Source organism: Sturnira hondurensis, unplaced genomic scaffold (assembly GCF_014824575.4).
Source record: "Sturnira hondurensis isolate 20B ecotype Veracruz unplaced genomic scaffold, ASM1482457v3 Scaffold0011291, whole genome shotgun sequence".
NCBI classification, from domain to species: Eukaryota; Metazoa; Chordata; class Mammalia; order Chiroptera; family Phyllostomidae; genus Sturnira; species Sturnira hondurensis.
Genome location: NW_028083922.1, coordinates 1444711 through 1463590, shown reverse-complemented (window position 1 = coordinate 1463590; position 18880 = coordinate 1444711). Strand labels below are relative to the sequence as shown.

Below are 18880 nucleotides of genomic sequence, written 5' to 3'. Positions count from 1 at the left end.
GCTGCTTCCTGCACCTAGGCACCCCCACCCCCACCTCTGGCGCGGGGGCCCGCCCCACTCGTGGGCCTCTCTGGCCCGCTGGAGGGTATGGCTGACCTTCCGAGGGCCGTTGGTGGCTTGCGCCGGGTCACTCTCGGTCCTGCTCAGCAGCTTGGGACCCCACTGCGTTTGCCTGCACTGGGCAGTGGCGGTGTGCGCTCTGCCTTCCTCCTGTCTGTCTCAAGCATCCACACCCACGCCTGGGGAATCCACTAAAGTTAGTGTAAGCCCGAGGTGGAGACTTTCTGCGCCCTCATCCTGCTTCCCGGTCAGGATCCAGCCTGCCGGACACGCTGGCTGTCCGAGCCTCGAGCCCGCCGCTAAAGAACTCGAACTGCAGGAACCAAGGACGGGGTGGGGTGGGGGGCGGTTCAGCCAGGTTCTAACTAAACCGTGCGACAAAAATGCACGCAGAGTAACCCCGGTGCCCTGTGTGGCGGCTGAAAAGGGTCAAACGGTGTCACCAGGGCTCTGGGCCTTGTATTGTGGCCGGGCGGGGCGATGGCTCGGTCTTACAACAGCCTCTGGCGAGGCCGACAGGGCTGCCCCGCAGCCTGGCGTCTCCCACAAAGGTTCTGGTTAGCCACAGGGGCTCCGGCGGCTGTGCAAGGGCCCTCTGGGGCGCGATCTCAGCTTAGGGTTTAGACGGCAGCGGGCCCTTTGGGGCGGTAGCCCCGAAAGCATGAGGACGGCGCTGCAGGCGCTCGGAGGCGTCCTCGAATCCTGGGCAGGCAGAGACAAGGTCCCTTACGGAGGCCTCGAGCCCTCGCAAACCCCGCTGCAGCCACGGAAGCGGAGGCGGGCCCAGTCCTGGGGAGGTATGGGGTCACCTCTGGAGGCCACAGCCAGCCGGCCGCTACGCGAGCTTCTCCTCGCTGCTTATGCTGTACCGGAGGCGCGGAGGCGCGCGGTCGAGGGTTAGACAAGGTCGCTGTCCCCGGTTTTGTCCGAGCCACCAAGGAGGTCAAGCGACTCCCTGCAGGTTTGCCCAGCAGTTCTCGGGCACCGGTTTAGTCCTTTCTGATTAGTAGGCCCGTTGCTAAATAATTGAAGGTACTTCTCACCTCCACAAAAATTTAATTCTGTGAATCAGAGACTGACAATGAGTGGACAGCAAAAACCCTAACATAGCAGCTGGGTGTCAACGTTCTCCTGAGCAATACCTGGGCCGGCAGATAGCGACACCCGGCAAGACTCAGCTGCGTGTCGCTATCTAGGCTTGACTGTATCTACATTTTTGAGTGTGAAAGCTCGAAGCTGCCAAGATTACCCGGAATTGAAAAGTAACTCCCTAGAAATCACACTTGCTCTCTGGAAAGTCGTCCTGATTTTATCTTCAGAGACCCTGACTGCATCCTGTTTAAAAGCACCCGCCACCGATTATGATACGCTGTTTATGTTGGAGGGGTTTTTTTGTGTTGTTTGTTACTGTTTTTATTAGTGATCCTCCGTTTAAAGAAAAAAGTTTTTTTTTTTTTCATTGAGCTGATCTACAATTTCTAGCACATAAATCTGCCTTGCGAATGCTCGGCATGGAATTTAGTTCAGTCCTCTAGATTTTAAGTCAACATCAAAACTGGAATTAAACAGAGAAACCTAGCGTGGAGCATAAACTGTGCTTAAAGGCTTTTAAATGAGAAAAACTTATGTAAGAAAATAAACATGGAAACCTAATGCTCAATCATTTCCCCAAGCAGCAAGAAAAACAGCCTTAAATCACCCATCCACGTGGGAAATGGGGCCTCTTTTTCTCTTTCAGTTCTTGGCTTCAAAAAAAAAAAAAAGGTGATTAAGGATTTCAATCTTGAGTTCAGTCTTGAGGTGAATATTATGGAAAGAGTCTGTGGAGGTTTGTTTAATCATCCTTGTCTTTCCAGACTCTCTTTCTTGCACAGTTACTAATTCCAATTCCTTAATTATTTTTATTTTCCCAAGACATTGTGAGTATGAAATGGTAGTGTGATGTTACCAGGATTCTGAAAGGCTGTAGGTTTGTAAATATGTCTGGTCTTTTCAAAGGTTATTCTGTAAGCCACTACACCCCCAGCCAAGAACCTGTATGATATCTGGATTACAAATATATTTTTTAGTTGAGTTCATCTTATTTTGCACAATAAGGTGACATCATCTTTTTATTATTCTGTCTTTCTGTCTTTGATAATGCCAAATACTTTTCTAGAGGCCTCGATATTTTTCTCTTTGCAAGACCATTTTAGAATAGGATACATTGCCAATTGGGAGATACGCAGTTTTAATGATTTCACAGTAATATTCCTTGAGGGTTTTTTTTTTACTGTAAAATCTCCAATCTAATGTTTTATTCTTAACAATTCCAGGCATCCATACCCCTTTCTTCCTCTCTCTCTAATTTTTCCCTCAACAGCTCAATTTTCTCTATTCAGATAAGTAAGAGCTGAAGTTTCCCCTCAGACAAGCAATCTGCTAGATGCTGGTGGGAAGGATGTATTCCGCAATTGGACAGGGGTGAACAATATTTTGGGATTTAAACCATTTTTCAAATACAAATATGGAAGGACTTTTGTTTACTTAAGCCTTTGGGCATGAAGGGTATGATGGGTTAAATATATGTGAGCAAAAACAATACAGTCATACAGTCGTTGTTATGCTTGTGTCGCCAGATTTGTGATTATCTTAGACTGTATACCTTGCAAAATCCATGCTACATGTGAAAGAAGGCTTACCATTATGAAACAACTATCTCCTATCCTGAAAATAAAATCTTATTGAAGACCTACTATGTGCTGGGATGATGTTAAGGTCTAAAAACAAACTTCATTTTCAAATTATTTTCATTTTTTATCACACACAAAAAGAATCTCCATGTACAGTGCTCCGTTTCCCCCACTGCTATGGACCCGGTCTTGTCCACCCCCGCCCTCCGTCCCTGGCTGAACCCAAATTTGGCACCCTCTGCAGGTTATGCATGGTTCTTCCCTTGGGATTATTTCACTCCTTAAAAAACGTCGGGGTGTCGGTTTGTTGCTGATGTTGTTGGATATTTTTAACGCATGTGTTTGGGTTTTGAATTTTTGAAGCTATCCTCAAAATTAAAACCTCATCCCGAGCAGCCAGCTGTTCGGATGACCCTGTCTAACTCACCGTGTGGAGGCTGCGGGGTGAGTTATGAGCTCAACAGTAGCCGGAGAAATAAATGATGTGCCCAGAGTTCACACATCGTCCATCCCCTCCTCCCCATAAACTCACACTCACCCGCTGAAGGGAGGGAGGAGGAGCCCGGGGCCCAGGGCTCCGGAGGAAGGTAAGGGGCGCTGTGGAAAGCACAGTCATCAGTTAAGGTAGCCACAGGGGACCGTGCTGGCCACCAACCAAACTCCAGCGGGAGTCTTCATCAGCGCTCTCTTTAAAATACGAAGAAGTTGGCTAAAACAATTTATTTATCACGCGATTTATAATCTTTAGAATTAGCATTTAAATAAGAAAGCTTGCTCTCTTAAAAACAAAAACAAAACGACAAAACCCAGCCCGGATCCCCTTCGGGCCGCCTGTCCAGGGTCTGCACAACACAGAGGAGCGCCCTGGCCCAAGGACTCCCCGGGTGCGCAGGTCCCTCTCTGTGCCCGCCCAGGAGTGCAGACCTGCTACCGTCTTCCTCCCGCGATTACTTGCAGCCCCACAAGCAGCACCATATGCTTCTTCTGATCAAACAGAGAGCGACATTGGCACCGATAATTGACGAGACCCGCTAGAAATCACGCAGAAAGGGAGCCCACTGAGACCGCAGGGGCTGACAAATCACTGCTAATAATCCTGTTAGGAACAGCGCGACCAGCGGAGTTCGCAATAGCTTTATTTTTATAAAGTAGGCGCTGACAGTATAAAAGACAACGAGATCTCCTTTTTAAACATAAGGCGGTGTAGCATCACAGTAATTTCCCCCACCAACAATTCTCAGCGGAGTTTGAATAGGAAATATCAGTTTTAATACAGAAGTCCTCCTCCTCCTCTTTCTCTTTCTCTCTCTCTCTCTCTCTCTCTCTGTAACTTTTCAGGCACTTTAGGTTTTGATTCCTTTCCTCCTGTAGTTTCCAGGGTCAGATGAGACTGTGCAAAGAACTGCTCTATGACAAAATGACTGTAACACTACTGACAGTTTTAGGGTAAAATTGAGCTATAATGTGAAAGCTTTCCTTTAGTGCCCCTGACTAATTTGGGGGGCATGTTTTGCAAGGTTATGATTCAGGCAGTAACTTTTAATCAAGATCAAGCAAAACGAAACTCCAAGCCAAATAATGACTATTTCCTTCCACCTATTTTCTTAGAAGAAAACAAACCCCAAACACCAAAAGCAACAATAACATAAACTTCTCTGGGGCAAATAAGAAGTTCTGGTTTGTAAACAAACTGGGTTCTTTCTCTTCAATTTTTGTTTATTTGGTCTCTTCTCCTTCACATGTTCAAAAGCTTTCCCTCAGAAATGACATATCTAAAATATATATTTTAGATCTGTTCATGCTATTTGAACGTCAGTAAAGGAAAGAATGGAGAAGAAGGCAGAAGTGTCTTTCTCACAGTGAGTGTAAATGTTATTTTATACAGGAGAGTGTTTTGTGAGGACTATGCTATTTTCACACAGAGAATCTTCATAATATAAATACACATTTAAAATCATGTCAACAGCTCAGATATTCTAACTTCTAGTCCTTCTAAGACAATTTTCCCATGACTCATTTGCCAACCTACAACCTAGAAGATATTTTCTAAGTGGGCTAGCCAAATTAATTCAATCTTATGTTTTAAGGGACTAGCCGATTATCCCAGAGATACTCTCTAGCCCAGAGTTGCAAAGTTAGTTTCAGAATCTGTGACTATCTCAAAGACTCAAAATAAATCTGCTATCAGCAGTCAACAGACTGGGTAAATTCAGGACATATTTGTCTATGAATATGCTTTCTTTTCATTTACAGAATTATAAACATATAGAGAAGTTATTATCCAGTTTCCCTAGCTTCATGTGCACTGGTCTCGCTATACGTAGCAAAAATATAAGAATTTGGCAGTGTTCCTGCTTTCTACCAGATACAATTCCAACGAGAGGAATAAAAAAAAAGAGAGTCATGTTTGGATTAGTAGTACTTTCAATTGAGCCCAGTATCTGAAGTGTTGACAAAAGCAGTGTTGGGCTGCTTCCCAACCAAACATATCTGATGGACTGAAGAGAAAGTATTAATGGGGATGCAGAAGGAGCCAAGAAAAAGCAACAGGATTTCTAAGTTCATAGAGGTCCTCAGTCAAGCAGCCATGCTAAACTTCCCTTTGCAGAGAGTGTGTGAAAGTATGAATGTACTTCTCCCTCCCAGCGGTACAGGTTCACACACTGGCTGGCAAATCCTCTACCCCTTCTGTCTTTGAAATTCCATCTGGGCAAAGTCACTTACCTTCTGGGAACACTACTCTCATTTTGAGATAGCTGGTCGTGAGTCTGATTATGGATGCTTTGTCCAACTGCGAAGTGATAGCCGAGGGCAAAGGCAGTAACTTAGCCAGTTCATAAAATTCACTGTTTTCCTTCTCCCTCCTAGTCCGGGCAGCATTTTTGGACTTCTCTTTCATTGTGTCTCGTTCCCCCTTTCTTCTTACAACAGAAACTCCACAGATTCATTCAAAACCAAAATAAACTTTCACTTACAGATCATATTTGGCAAAAATATAAAGCATACTTTCCATGAAAAGACTAAAGTCTTTGCTTCGGTGTATTAGTGATGGTAAAAGACCAACGCGGCGAACAGAAACTAGTTTCTTTAAAAATACGGGATGCAGATACAGGAAAGTTGCTAATCCAGGGCAATCTGGGCGTCCTGGCAGTTTCTAGATATCAAATGCCGGCGGGACCCCCGAGGAGGCAGCCTTTTCTTCTGTTCGGCGCTGCGAACCCCGGTCCTCGGAAAATCGACATAATCCCCGACGTTCGCTCTTCAGTTCCGCGGCATTTGAGACGGCTCCAAGTCTCTGTGCACAGAACTGGAAGGCCGGACGACTCTCAGGCCACTGTGAAGACAACAGCATCAGAGTGTGAGAGATCTGCGGCTCCGCAATCCCTCCTGCCCTCGCCCGAATTCCGGACCGGGCCTCGGCGCGCCTCTGCTCTCCTCGGTGTTTTCGTTTGTTTGTTTAAAATACGGAGAAGTCAGCAGAGAAACTGAGCCCCCTGCAGACAATGCTTGCCCGCATTCCCGCACCCAGGTCAGCCGCATATTCCAGTCCCCCGGGAAGTTGGCTAAACGGCGCAACCACAGTTTTGAAGACCCTCGGCCGCCAGTGTCCGCGCCAGGTCCAGGCGCTCGTCCCCGCAAAGCAGGTCCCGCTAGTCCGAACCTCTACTGCTTGGGGGCTGCCTTTCGGCCACCCCACTTTAGCAGATCTGGAACTTGACTACCCTTCCAACTTGGATCTGAAGTCTCAGGGACTCCTCAAAAAAGTGGCACTTACACACCAAGTCCCTCGGGTCCCCCGAGGCGACCCGGCGTTCTCCTCGCCCAGCAGGGGCGGCAACACTCCGGGCAAGAAGGCGCTAGGTTAACAGGTGGCACATTCGCAACAGCCCCTCGCAGGCACCCGGGCTGGGGCGGGGGGTGGAGGTGGGAGGCGGTCCAGCCCCTCTCCCTCAGCGGTAGGGCTTCTCGTGCCACTGGGCGGGCGCAGGGTGTCCTCCGCTTCACCTACCTTCAGTCCCCGCTGGCGGCAACGGGTGCGGAGGCGCCCTCGTAATTGGACTCATGTCTACGGTCCCACTATGCAACCCCGCGGGCCTCTCCGCTTCCCACCGGCAGAGAGGAGCAGAGAGCGCCCCGTCTCCCTTTGCTCTCCCGGTCATGAATTGGGGGAGGGGTGCCTGGGAGGAAAAGGGGGACGCAGGCTTTGGGACGGGTGAGGTAGTTTTAGAATCCTCCTCCTGGGTAGTTGCTAGTGTAATTCCTAATTGGAAGCCGAAAACGCCCCCCTGTAACTTCTTTATACATTGCAGGGTTTAGCTTCAACTTCGCTCCCGGGCCGGCTCTCCCCCGCCCTCCCCGAGTGCCACTCACAACCCTCCTGGCTTCCGATTGGTCCGGCGCGCACAGGGGCCGGCGCTCACTGGCCCACGGAGCTGAGTGGCGAGAGCGCGCCTCGCTCTGCTCCCCGCGCGTCCCCGCGCCCGGCTCCGGGCCTGGCCGCTCGCGTGGTCGCGTTGCTCCCGGCAAGACCCGGGCGCCGGGGTCTGCGCTGTCCAGCAACCACCGTTGCGCCAGGCTTCCGGGCCTCGCAAGCGGTGGACCCGCGCAGGACCCGAGCTCTCTGGGGCCCAGCGGCTAAGCACTCAGCCCGCGGCGGCGGCACCGCAGTGGCGGGGGCAACCGCTAGATGCGGGCAGCCGCGGGAGGCCGCGGAGGTCAGGCGGTGGGGGGCGGGGCCGTTCAGACGGCGGCAGGGGCTCGCCAGGGGCCGACCCGGCGGCCGCGCCCTTCTCGCTGGCGCGTCGCAGGGCCCACCTTGTGCTCCGGCCCGGCGATGGGTTTCACTTTATCTTTCACCTTTGTCTGAATCTAAGGCCACATCGAATTCTTCGCCAGAGGAGATAAACATACCCGTCTTTCAATTCATCCCAAAGAGGAGCACTTTTCCCCGAAATGGGTAGAGTTTGGGGGCTGATCGTTCACCGTGGAAGGCTCATCGGTGGAGTTTTCCTTTGCGGAGCAGATAGGGAACAATAGCGGAAAAAGAGGTTACATTTCAGGCCAAAATTGAGTTAGAGATCTCACATATTCCCTTGTTCTAAATGTGAACGAAGACTTTTGTTGGGCTTTGTTTCACAAAACAAAAGTCTAACATGATTGTGCCTTACAGAAAGAATGGTTTACGTGAATGAATTTAAAGCATTCACAATTCCCCGACAGGAGCCCTGTAAACAAGCGCTTGCAAGTATTGTTGCTGGCAAATGTTATCTTAGAGGCGGAATTTGATTCGCCTTCCCTCTGTCAAGAGGAAAAACAGAGAGCAACGGGAAAAAATCGGCTTGTCCCCCAGGACAATCTTTGCTGCTTGCGAATCCCTCCCTAAAGACACGACTCCCGGCTCGGTTTCGGTGCTGCGGGTCACCACGACTCAGCTCCCCGAGGTGCGCCGACCGCAGTGGTGTCAACGGCCGTGAAAGGGTGAGAACGCCAGGAACGTGCTCATCCTCTCCGTGGCGGCTCTGATTGCCGCTGAGAAAACACACACATTCTCTGAAGAGGGCTGTGTGCCATTCTGCTGTGGTTCGGAACAACTTTAAGAGTGTTTATGAAAAATTCCAGACATCTGCCACATCCTTGCCGCCCAATGGCAGTAAGCTTTCAGAGCGACAACCGGAGGCTTCTGGGGGTATTTACACATCTGGGAAACACCTGGCAAGAGGAGGTGAATGTTTAATATAGAAAGAGAATAAGAAAAAAAACTAAACATGGAGATTTGTAGGTGTTTCAAAACTTGAATCCAGCTAATGGGCTATAATCTACAGCAGAGGCTGTAGCCAATTAGAGACCTGGTTCTGGGCGGTCTGACCACCGAGCCGTGCACTAAGAGAGATGAGTAGGAATACAGAGAAGTACTGTGGCTCCCTACAGACAAGATTCCAGAAAAACCGGGTAAGATTAAGTAACTACCGCATGTAAAGAGAGGGGATGTGTGTTTGTAGAAGTGAGAGGACCTTCTATGACCCTTGTTTCCTCCTTCTCCAGCCTGGACAGATCTTAGGGGCAAATTGGAGCTGCCAGGCTATGCAATGACACTTTAGGGGCAAGAAGTGGCTTTCTAGTCCAACTGTGTTCTAGAAAGGATTTCAGTTAAGTCTGCGGTTGCTTTAAACCCTATCTCTACTTCAAACAACGTGCAGGTGTGTTCGTGCCTTTTCGGGAGTCTGAGACCCTGGCCCACGCCAGGGGCTCTCTGGGGGATTAGGCGATGCCGGGATCTGCGTACTGGGTGCGTTTGACCTAGAAGACATGTCGTGTTTTGCCCTGTGAAGCAAGATGAGCAAAATGAGTATGGAAGTCTTCGCAGCGAAGGCGACGTCCTGGGGGCCCAGGCGGTCTGCACCATCGTCCCGGTGATGCTCAGTTGTTGATGAACCGAGAAGATGTCGTTTAATAAACAAAGTGAATGCACAGCCATGGCCCTCTCGCTAAGTCCTCCGCACACAACTGTCGGAGCTGAGTTTACTCAGAGAGTGAATTAGCATAGCGACGTAACACCTGTTTTTCTAATCTTTGAACTTAGTCTGTAGCCAGAACGAGGCTCCTTCACTGCCCCCGCCCGGTCGCCTCGCGCCCTCCAGGCGGCCCCGCCCTCCCGCCCCGCACGCGCTCCCCGCCCCCCACCCCCGCTCCAGTCTGGGGCGTGAACCGAAACCCAAGGTGCCTCCCAAGTGTTCTGACAATTTGGGTTGGGCTCTAGCGTGAGAAATTCTTAATAAATTTCTTGGTACTAAATTTCCTGGCGAATCATACCCACCTCTTTGTCAGTATAAGAGGGAAAGCCCCAGAAAAGAAAGAAATGGGCACAGGCAGCCGATCCACAACGCAACAGGCCGCTCCTTTCTTGCGAGGGCGCCTCTGCCTGTAGCCCTCTGTCCCCCAGGCATGTCTGCGCAGCCCCAGAACGCCATCCTAATGCGGGAAGAAGCCCGAACCGATCTGTAAATAAACACCTTGCTCCTCCACTCTTAACCCCCCCGCCCCCCCCCCAATTCCTCAATATGGGCGAACAGCCTAGAACGACCGCGACATCTTGCCCATGGGAGTCTCTTGCACCTTGGGAGCGGCTTTGGATGCTGCCCACTTAGAGCCCGGTCTCAGCCCGCCCGGACGACCCCCTGTGCAGGCACTGAAGGCTGCGCGCTCCGGAAACCAAGAGGAGGGGGTCTCCGAGGGCCGCCTGACCTCTCCCAACATCAGGCAAAGTCCAGACTAGAAAAGCTGAACCCTTGGGTTATAAAAGACCAAGAGAACACTCAGCAGAATTCCGGTGCAAACCGCCAAGCCGCAGCGCAACGGCCCCAAGCCGGGCCGTTGTGGTGCCGATTCCCATTTGGACACAGACCTGCTGGTAACTCCTCTCGGCGCCCTGATGCTTGAGCATCTTATCAAACTGAGAGTGATTTCTGTGCTCCCCCACCCCAGAAACATACTTTTTCTCTTTTTTACAGACTGCTAGGGACGCACACATGCACTTCTACACGTGCGCACAGCGCATAAACACGATTGTACAAAGCTCACAGCCCCGATCAAGAAGAAGGATATATTTATGATCAAGATGCAAAATCCAAAGATAGTCATTTAAATATCTCAGTATGTTATATCCAGATGTTCACTCTTTTACCGCTAGAAAGGAGAATTTATCTAGGGAAATATTAATGTCTAGGAAAATAATTAATGATTTTCTTTTTCCATGTACGTAAGTGAATCCTGCTGTAGCCCTGTTTTATTACCACATTTAGACTTTGCAATGTCCGGGCCGAAACAAGAGCCCCTTAAAATTCTGACGCGGTGAAGAAGATCTACTAGAAAACAAGGGATAGGATAAGCCACAAAAAAGCAGATATATTTAAAAATTTTTAAATTACAGTAAATATTACTTGTTTGGTTAGGATGTTTGCAAGTAAGATATTTTATGCAAAAAACAAAACAGCCCTCTTCTGAGGTACTGCTGTTTAGGCGCCTGACTTACTGACTGTGGAAATGTCCAAAAAAGAGCTTTCAGTGGTTACAAACTGAAGAAAAAAGGAAAAAAAATACACCAACTTGAAAAATAAGAGTGGTGACTGCAGGTCAGGATGTTATATGGTTTCTCCAAATATTCTGGATTATATTTTCCACCCAGATTTTGACATTGTGATCTAATGTACCTTGAATTCGTTGCCAAGAAACCAGAATGCCGCTTAAACTGTGCGCACTTGCACTGGAAACAGAATTCTGAAGACAGGAGCCAGTGGGTGCCTGCTGCTCCGTGGGCACTTTTTATCATTGTCCTTTCCAGAAATCCAGCTAGAAATGATGTGTGTGTGTGTGTGTGTGTGTGTGTGTAATCCAGCAAAGCTGGGCACAGGTGCACAACCAAGGTGTTCAAAAGCTGAAAATCAACGTTGGTTTGAGACTTGGGGTTGAAAGACTCTTGGATTCCTAAGGGCAAACCATGCTCTGTGTGCATTTCAGGAGCGCACCCCAGCTCCTGCGGGGCTCACAAGCGAAGGAGGGGTGGTCGGAAGGGGGCGTAGTGGGGTCTTTGGCCTCCAAAAGGGTGAGGGGCATCTCAGAATTGCGTGTATCAAAGGGCGTGTGCTTCATTCACTCCCTTCAGGTCTGAGAGCCTTTGGGTTTGTGTAGAGTTACCCTTCTCTGAGCCCAGTTTAGTACCCCTGACCAAGGTACTCAAGGGCTACCAAGGAAGCTGCCTCTAGGCGGAGTGGGCAAGGCATTCTCATGAGGCGGATCCCTCTAATCCAAAAACATGACCGGCTTCCAGACCCAGCCTAACCTCTGGTTCACCTGGGGAGAAGGGGTGGCGGAGTGCTGCCTTTAAATATGGACCCTCGAGCCCCATTCTGATTTGCCAGGAATCGTAAATGCCTGTTGGACTCCGGAGTTGGCATTCGGAAAGGTGTGTCAAGGCCGGGGTGGTAAGTGCGCCAGGCAGCTCAGTTAGCGGGAATGAGAAGAGGTCCGAGAGGGGGGCGTGGCTGACACCTCCCACCAGGCAGCGAGGACGCAGCTTCAACCCAGCTATGGGCGCGGTCCCACTGAAGTTGCTGGGAAAGGCCCGCAGTCTCCAATAGCCGCCGCTCATGCCTATCCTCCTGGGGTCACTCCAGGATCCCGGGGAAGTACCTTTCTGTTGGCTTGGGCCTTGGGACCAAGTGCGTCTGGCGTCTGGGACACATTTCTGGGTCCCACCCTCCATGGACTCACTGAGGAGTCTGCCCTTGAAAATCTGGGCCCCAATGCTCCTGGCTGTTCTGTAACTTGAGCCTGCGTTGGAATTGCCTGGAGGGCCTGTTAAAACGGGGGTTGCTGTCCCCACTCCCAGTCCCAGAGTTTGCTGGCAGCTCTGGGGTGGGACTCAATAATTTGCCTTCTAACAGTTTTCCAGGGGATGCTGGTGCTGCCAGTCAGGGAACCACACTTAGAAAACCATCGCTTTGGTCTGTTTTTCAAGGCTTGTCTCAGGTGCAGATTGTCAGGAGGGTAAAAATTTGAAGTGACACTTCTGCTATTGTAGGATCTTGAGCATATGGCATAAAATCCTATGACTGTCTAGTTGAGGTTAGGATGAGGTTCTCTGTGGTGATGGGCTGGGGTTTCTGAAGAAGGGTCATTCCTGCCTCCTTAGAAAAGGTGATAATGGGTCTTACCAAGGATAGGAGGACCCTGGAACCTAGCCAGGCCACCCTTCTGGGGGGAGTGGCTTCAGAAGGCAGGCAAGTGGTAGAGGTACTTTCAGAAGATTTTAGGGGTGCAGGGTTTCCTGCAAGGCTATAGGGAAGAAAAAGTTTAGAGAGTTGGGTCAATTGACCATGGGTAAGACGCATTGGGAAAATGGCAGAGAAGCACTGGTTTTTCCTTTTGGCCCTGAAACTATTCCCTAATTTCTTTCTTTAAAAAAAAAAAGATTTTTAAAAGAGGGGGAGGGAGGGAGAAAGAGGGAGAGAAACACCAATATGTGATTGCCTCTTGTGCACCCCCTACTGGAGACCTGACCCACAACCTAGGCATGTGCCCTAACTGGGAATCCAACTGGCAACCCTTCTGTTCTCAGGCCAGCACTCAATCCACTGAGCCACAAGACCCTTTCCATTCCCTAATTTTACCAGAGTATTTAAGCATCAAGAGCCCAAGATATACATGGTGCTGGTGCAGGTGAGCAGCACGTGGAGGAAGAGGGCCTGCCTCTGCCCATTGGGCCTCTGATGTTTACACCTTCTGTGCTGGACATTATGTAGAATATGACTGCTGGTTCTTGGGCACTTCTGTCATGTTTTTATGTGCCCCTTCCACCATAAAAATATTAAGTTATATTTTACAATTATGTTGTTATGAAGATGAGTGCCATTCAGGCTTGATTCATTATCATAGATTCAATATTCTTTTTTAAAAGGTTTTATTTATGTATTTTTTAGAGGGATGGAGAAAGAGAGAAACATCTATCAGTTGTGTCCTATGTGCATCCCAACCAGGACCGAACTCAGAACCCAGGCATGCGCCCTTTCTGAGTTGGTGACCTTTCGCTTTGCAGGTCAACACACAACCACCTGAGCCACACTGGTCAGGGCTACTCATTATCCTTATATTTATTTTTTCTTCTGATTGTAAAATAATATATTTCGTGGGACCTTAAAACTATCACAGGCCCTAGATGCTGTGCCTACTGTGACAAATGGGTAAGTCAGTGTGGCTCTTGGGCCTGTCTGGGACAGGGGTGCCTCTTTCCAGCTGTGGCTCCCCAGCATCTTTAGGAAAACTGGAGAGAGTTTCAGGGAAAGGAGATGGATCTGTAAGACACAGCTCTACTCTGGTATGAAGCTGGTTGTGTGTGCATCAGTGCTCCCACTGCAGAGCCCTCCCACCCTGCTCTACTTAGTCCAAAGTGAGACCCTAAAGCTGGGTGGAAAATCCAAAGAGATTAGGTTATCAGCACCATTTCTTATCTTATGTTTAATTTTTTTAGCCTCACCTGAGGACAATTTTTCATTGCTTTTAGAGAGAGGGGGAGGGAGAGAGGAAAGGAGAGAGAGAAACATCCATGTGAGAGAGAAACATCAGTTGGTTGCCTCTGTATGTGCCCAGGTCAGGGGTCATACATGCCCATACTGGGGATCAAATCCACAATCTAGGTATGTGCTCTGACTGGGAATCAAACCTGCAACCTTTCGGTTATGGGATGATGGTCCAACCAACTGAGCCATACCAGCCAAGGCTCATATCACATCTTAAGAGCTGTTCTGCTGCATTTTTAAAAAATTGCCTGGACAGCAAATTATTAAGTGAAATCCAATTTTACAGTGCTATGCAAACGAAGCAAATGCATCTTTGGGCTGCCAGCTGGTGTCTGCTGCTCTACAACTATTTAATTTTTTATTATCTTTCTAGAGTTGCTCTATGCATATTCAAGCAATCACCAAGATTGATATTTTACACACTGTTCTGCATCTTGTTCTTTTCCACTTGCCATGACAGCTTCCTCAACCTTTCTCACCTAAACATCCCTGTAGTATTCCATTTGGAGGAAATGTGAGTACAATTTAACCTATCACCCACCAAGGGCATTTAGGTTGTGTTCCCTCATTGCTATCACAAGCCACACAGCAATGAATAACACTGTACATGTCCTTTACCTGTGTAGAAGTGTAACCACTGGGCAGATCCCCAAAAGTAGAGGTGCTAGGTCAAGGGCATGTGGGTTCTCCTAATACATACTGCCAAGATGCCTACCACAGAGTTGCACTACCACAGAGTGTCCCCTTGACACTCCCACCAGCAGTGTGGGAGGGGGATGCCTCTACACAGCCTTGCAATAAAGCACATTATGGATTTTTTTAGTTTGCCAATCATACAGGTGAAAATAACTAGTTTCCTTTTAGACTGTTTTTCTTTTATTATGGAGGTTGAACAACTTTCCACATTCCTTAGGGTCCCTACACAGGAAGAAGAGCTGGAACCTGGCTTTGCAGTGGAGATGAGGGTTTGTCGGATCCTTGGCAGAGAGCTCGCTAGAGCAGTGGGAAGTGGAGACAGTGAGAATTACAAGGTCAAGGTTCTGGGGTTGTCTACCAATACTTCTTTCCTCACATGAAACATTTAATACTCTATAATGCAAAACAGAAGATAAATATACAAATGTAATTTTAATGTGTCTTCATCCAACAGATCTTCTGACTAATTATGATAAATTATATTGTACATATGTTAAAATAGTGGTTAAATTATGGATTCTGTATGTTTTGAAATTCAGCTGTCCCAAGTTGGAATTTGATCAACCTGTTTTTATATTTCACTTATAAACACATGGCTGGCGACTTTACCACAAAAACAAGTCAAGTATTCACATATGCCATCCAATCACTTCTCAGGATTTAAACAAATAATTCAGAGGAAACAAGAAGATAGATTCATCCTGGCAGCAGTTTCGCAGGAGGGAAAGCTGTAATGCTCTGGTTAAGAATCTAAATAAAATGAGACACTGGAGAAAACAGAAGAAAACAAGTTACTGCAAATGTGCAGCCTATCGTGGTTCAGACCTGCTCTGATGTTTATTTTCACTCCTGGAGATCCAATAACTTGTTTGTGAGGATCAGTGTCAGATACTAAGCCTGCACATATTTGCCTGGAATAATCAGAAGTCACCAAAAAGAAACCATGATAGTGATGGGATTGTTTCCCTGCAAACCAGACAGAAACATAAATGTGTATTAATGGTGATATTAACTCTCCTTAATATTTATAATTTCTTATTCATTTTAGGGCTTGTGTATATTAGAATTATTCACATAGTTTTCTATCAGATGTCTCCTTCCCTTCCTCTCGCCCTCTCTTTCTTTCCCTCTCCCTCCCCCCTCCTCCCTCCCCAATAAGAAAGACATGATAATGAGAAACTATTCCAGCAGGAGGAGCCGGTTTAGAAACAAATGGATTCCATGGCAACTCCTGACTCCACATGACTTCTAATAACTGGTATTTCAGCTGAAAATTGTCTATGTGATATTCTGTCCAACACCGGTGCTTTATGTGGGGTTTTCCCTAGTTTACATCTCAGAAACAGAGTCTTAACCTCCAGTTTCATGAATAAGCAGCAGCAGCAGCAGCAATATGTCACCACCTGTAACCATGATGTGGCCAGTGATTTGTCAAGTGTTTCTGGTTCCAATTTTCAGACTAGCTGACTGAAACGAACGCTGAATGGGAAATGTCCAGAGCTGGTATCATAGAGTATAGAAAATCTGGGAGGTGTGTTCCACTACAAATTGACAGAGTCAAATGTTCTCATTCAACTCAAGAGAGTGTGTGCACTGGGCGCCAGACAGCAGGTCCTCAGTGCTGTGCTGTAAGTCACAGACCACCGCAGCGGAAGAGGGGAACTAGACCCGGACAGACCTGGCCAGCACTCCCCTTCTTCACTGAAGCAAACCAGTATAGTCGGAGCTTGTGCTAGAGCTGAGTGATCTGCTGATCTCCCGATGAGGACTGGCACCACTGTCATGGTGACAGAGGAAAGCAACGTCAATAGGATGGGTTTGTGAAACCTGATGGCTAAATCGTTGTATATAGGTTTTACTGTGAGCCAGGGGGAAAAATGTGTCATGAAAGGGTCAAGTGATTGCTCTTAGAAACACTGCAAGTCAGTGACGGACCCACTGCAAAGGGGAGGAGGAGCTGAGCCGTATTCCTGGACTTGTTCTAGAACTTCTGGGTCCATTTGCAGAGGTTGTGCCCAGCTGGGCAGGTCAAGACTGAAATTCAGCCATGACTCAGTCTGGCATCCCGCCCGGAAAGAGTGCCTTTTCCTAATTTGCACAAGGACGATACATGGTGTAGCACCTGCCCAGCAGCACTGCCCTCCTTGTTGGTTCTGGGCGTGTGTGACGCCTGTCGAAGAGTGTTTCCTGAGATGCATCAGAAACAATCTGGCCGAGGTTTCAGTGGTTAATGAGTGACCAGCAAATAGTATTTTATCCCAGGGAGGTGCAAGAATAGAAGTGACCCAGCAAATTTGTTTAGTGAGGGTGTGCTCCAGAGAAAGTGGGGCACTGAAAAAGGAATGCTCCCCTGGTGAAGAAAAAGAAAGGATGTGGAGGTGGGAAGCACTGAGTGGAAGTCTGCAAAACAGTTGACATTGACATGTACAAAATGGTTTGAAAATTGATTGGTCCAATTCAGAGAAAAATGGTTTGAAAATAGCTGAATAAGTTTACTTTAAAAACCGTCCTGAACAATTAGTTTAGGCGACCGACTTGAAAAATCACACTCACTTTGACAAATTGGAAATTGGAGGAAGGGTATAAACTCACCGTAGGCCCATAACATGTGATGGTGTTACCACACTAGAACTACTGCACCGTAGCTGTGCCTGTTGTCCAACCATCAGCAATGCTGCGGCTGACAGAGGACCTGCACATCTTTCTAAGACCTTTCTAAGACCCGAAACCTGGCTGGCGTTTGGGTTGTCTCCCTGCTGGAAGCACGTGTGCAGTGAGCAGCATGAGCAGGGCGCTCAGTGGAGGGAAGTGCTTGCCCGAATCTCATTAGATCTCTGAATTGGACATGGAAGGGGTTTGTTGGAACCTCTCTGGGTTGGCCTTCCTCGGTATTCCTGTGAGGAAGGGGACAGGTGCCATTTCTCCATGTTCCAAAAGGGAGGCTGAAGAGCAGCTTGCTGAGCAACTTCCCCAGAACCACACGGGAATAAGGTATTCCCAGTGTCTCCCTTGGAAAGTGAGTGGAACTTTTAGAAAAAGACCAAGTAGAAAGGTGTTATGTGTACTGAAAATAAAGAGACTAGCTCAAGGGGCAAGTATCCTCATGAAATCAAGGAAGCAGGAGCATCTCTGGGCTGAAAGAAGAGGGGCTTACTTACTAGCCTGGATTTCTTCTTGAAACCTAACTTCATTTTGAACTAATCATAGACTGACAGAAAGTTGCAAAGAAGTGTACAGAGAAGTCTGGTGCGCCCTTAACCCAGCCTGCCCTACTGTTAACGTATTGGTCAACTATCATACGTATTAATGCTAGGAAACTGATATTGGTACAACCTATAGAACCTATTCAGGTTTCTCCAGTTATGCATGGGCTCTTCTCTCTCTCTCTCTGTCTCTCTCTCTGTCTCTCTCCCTCCCTCTACTCTTTTTCTGTCTAGTTAGTTATATGCAGTTTTGTCACATATGTAACTTAGTGTAACCACCACTATAATTAAGATACAGAACTTAACCTCACTTCACTTTCCTTCCTACTATGCTTTATGTTCCCTTCTCCTCCCCCAACCTTAAACTCTCCTAACCACTAATCTGTTTTGTATCTCTACAATTTTGTTATTTTAAGAATGTTATGTAGGTGGAATTGTATAAGCAGTAACATTTGAGATTGGTGCTTTCACTCAGCATACCTCCTTTGAAGTTCATTTGAGTGGTTACATACATCAATAGTTAATTTCTTCCTTTTCTTTTTAAAAAATATTGTATTTTTTCCCATTGCCATTTAGGCCCTTCATATCCCCTCTCCCCCCAGCAATCTCCACTGTTGTCCGTGTCCATGAATCCTTTTTCCTTTTGGCTCAATCCCTCCATCCCTAAAGTCTACTTCCCCACTGGCTATCATCCTGCTCTCAGTCTGAGTCTGCCCCCATTTTTTTTCTTAGCTCAGTTTGTTCATTAGAGTCCATATATGAGTAACATCATGTGTTACTTGTCTTTTTCTGACTGGCTTATTTCACTTAGCATAGTGTTCTCTGGGTCTGCTACGTAATAGTCCATGGTATGGAATCACCCTAATTTGTCTAAGCATCAACCCACTGAAGGGCATTTGGGCAGTTTTCAGTTTTGGGATATTATGTATAGAGCTACTATGAACATTTTATACACATTTTTGTGTAAAAATATGTTGTTTCTTGGATAGACACCCAAGAATACAACTTCTGGGTTGTACAAAAAGTCCTTTTTTAAGTTAAAAAAAACCTGCCAAATTATTTTCTAGCAGGAGTGTACCATTTTACATTCCCACCAACAATGTATGAGTAATCCTGTTTGTTCACATCCTTGCCAGCATTTGGTGTTATCATTATTTTCTATTTTATGACAGGCCTG

At 47.6% G+C, this 18880-nt stretch overlaps 1 protein-coding gene across 2 annotated transcripts in view; it reads right to left on the bottom strand.

The window, feature by feature from the left end:
- The window catches only part of SIM1 (SIM bHLH transcription factor 1), a 72363-nt gene extending 64591 nt beyond the window's left edge, over positions 1–7772 (bottom strand). The window contains exons 1-2 of one of the 2 annotated variants that reach the window (XM_037059709.1): positions 7548–7772; positions 5457–6066 (exon numbers count right to left, since the gene is read on the bottom strand). In XM_037059709.1, coding sequence (XP_036915604.1) covers positions 5457–5631 — 175 coding nt within the window. In that variant the 5' untranslated portion in view covers positions 5632–6066; positions 7548–7772. Of the gene's footprint in view, positions 1–5456; positions 6067–6741; positions 6830–7547 lie in introns of those variants that run through there. The other variant, XM_037059708.1, reaches the window with a different exon arrangement.
- Positions 7773–18880: the final 11108 nt, after the last annotated feature.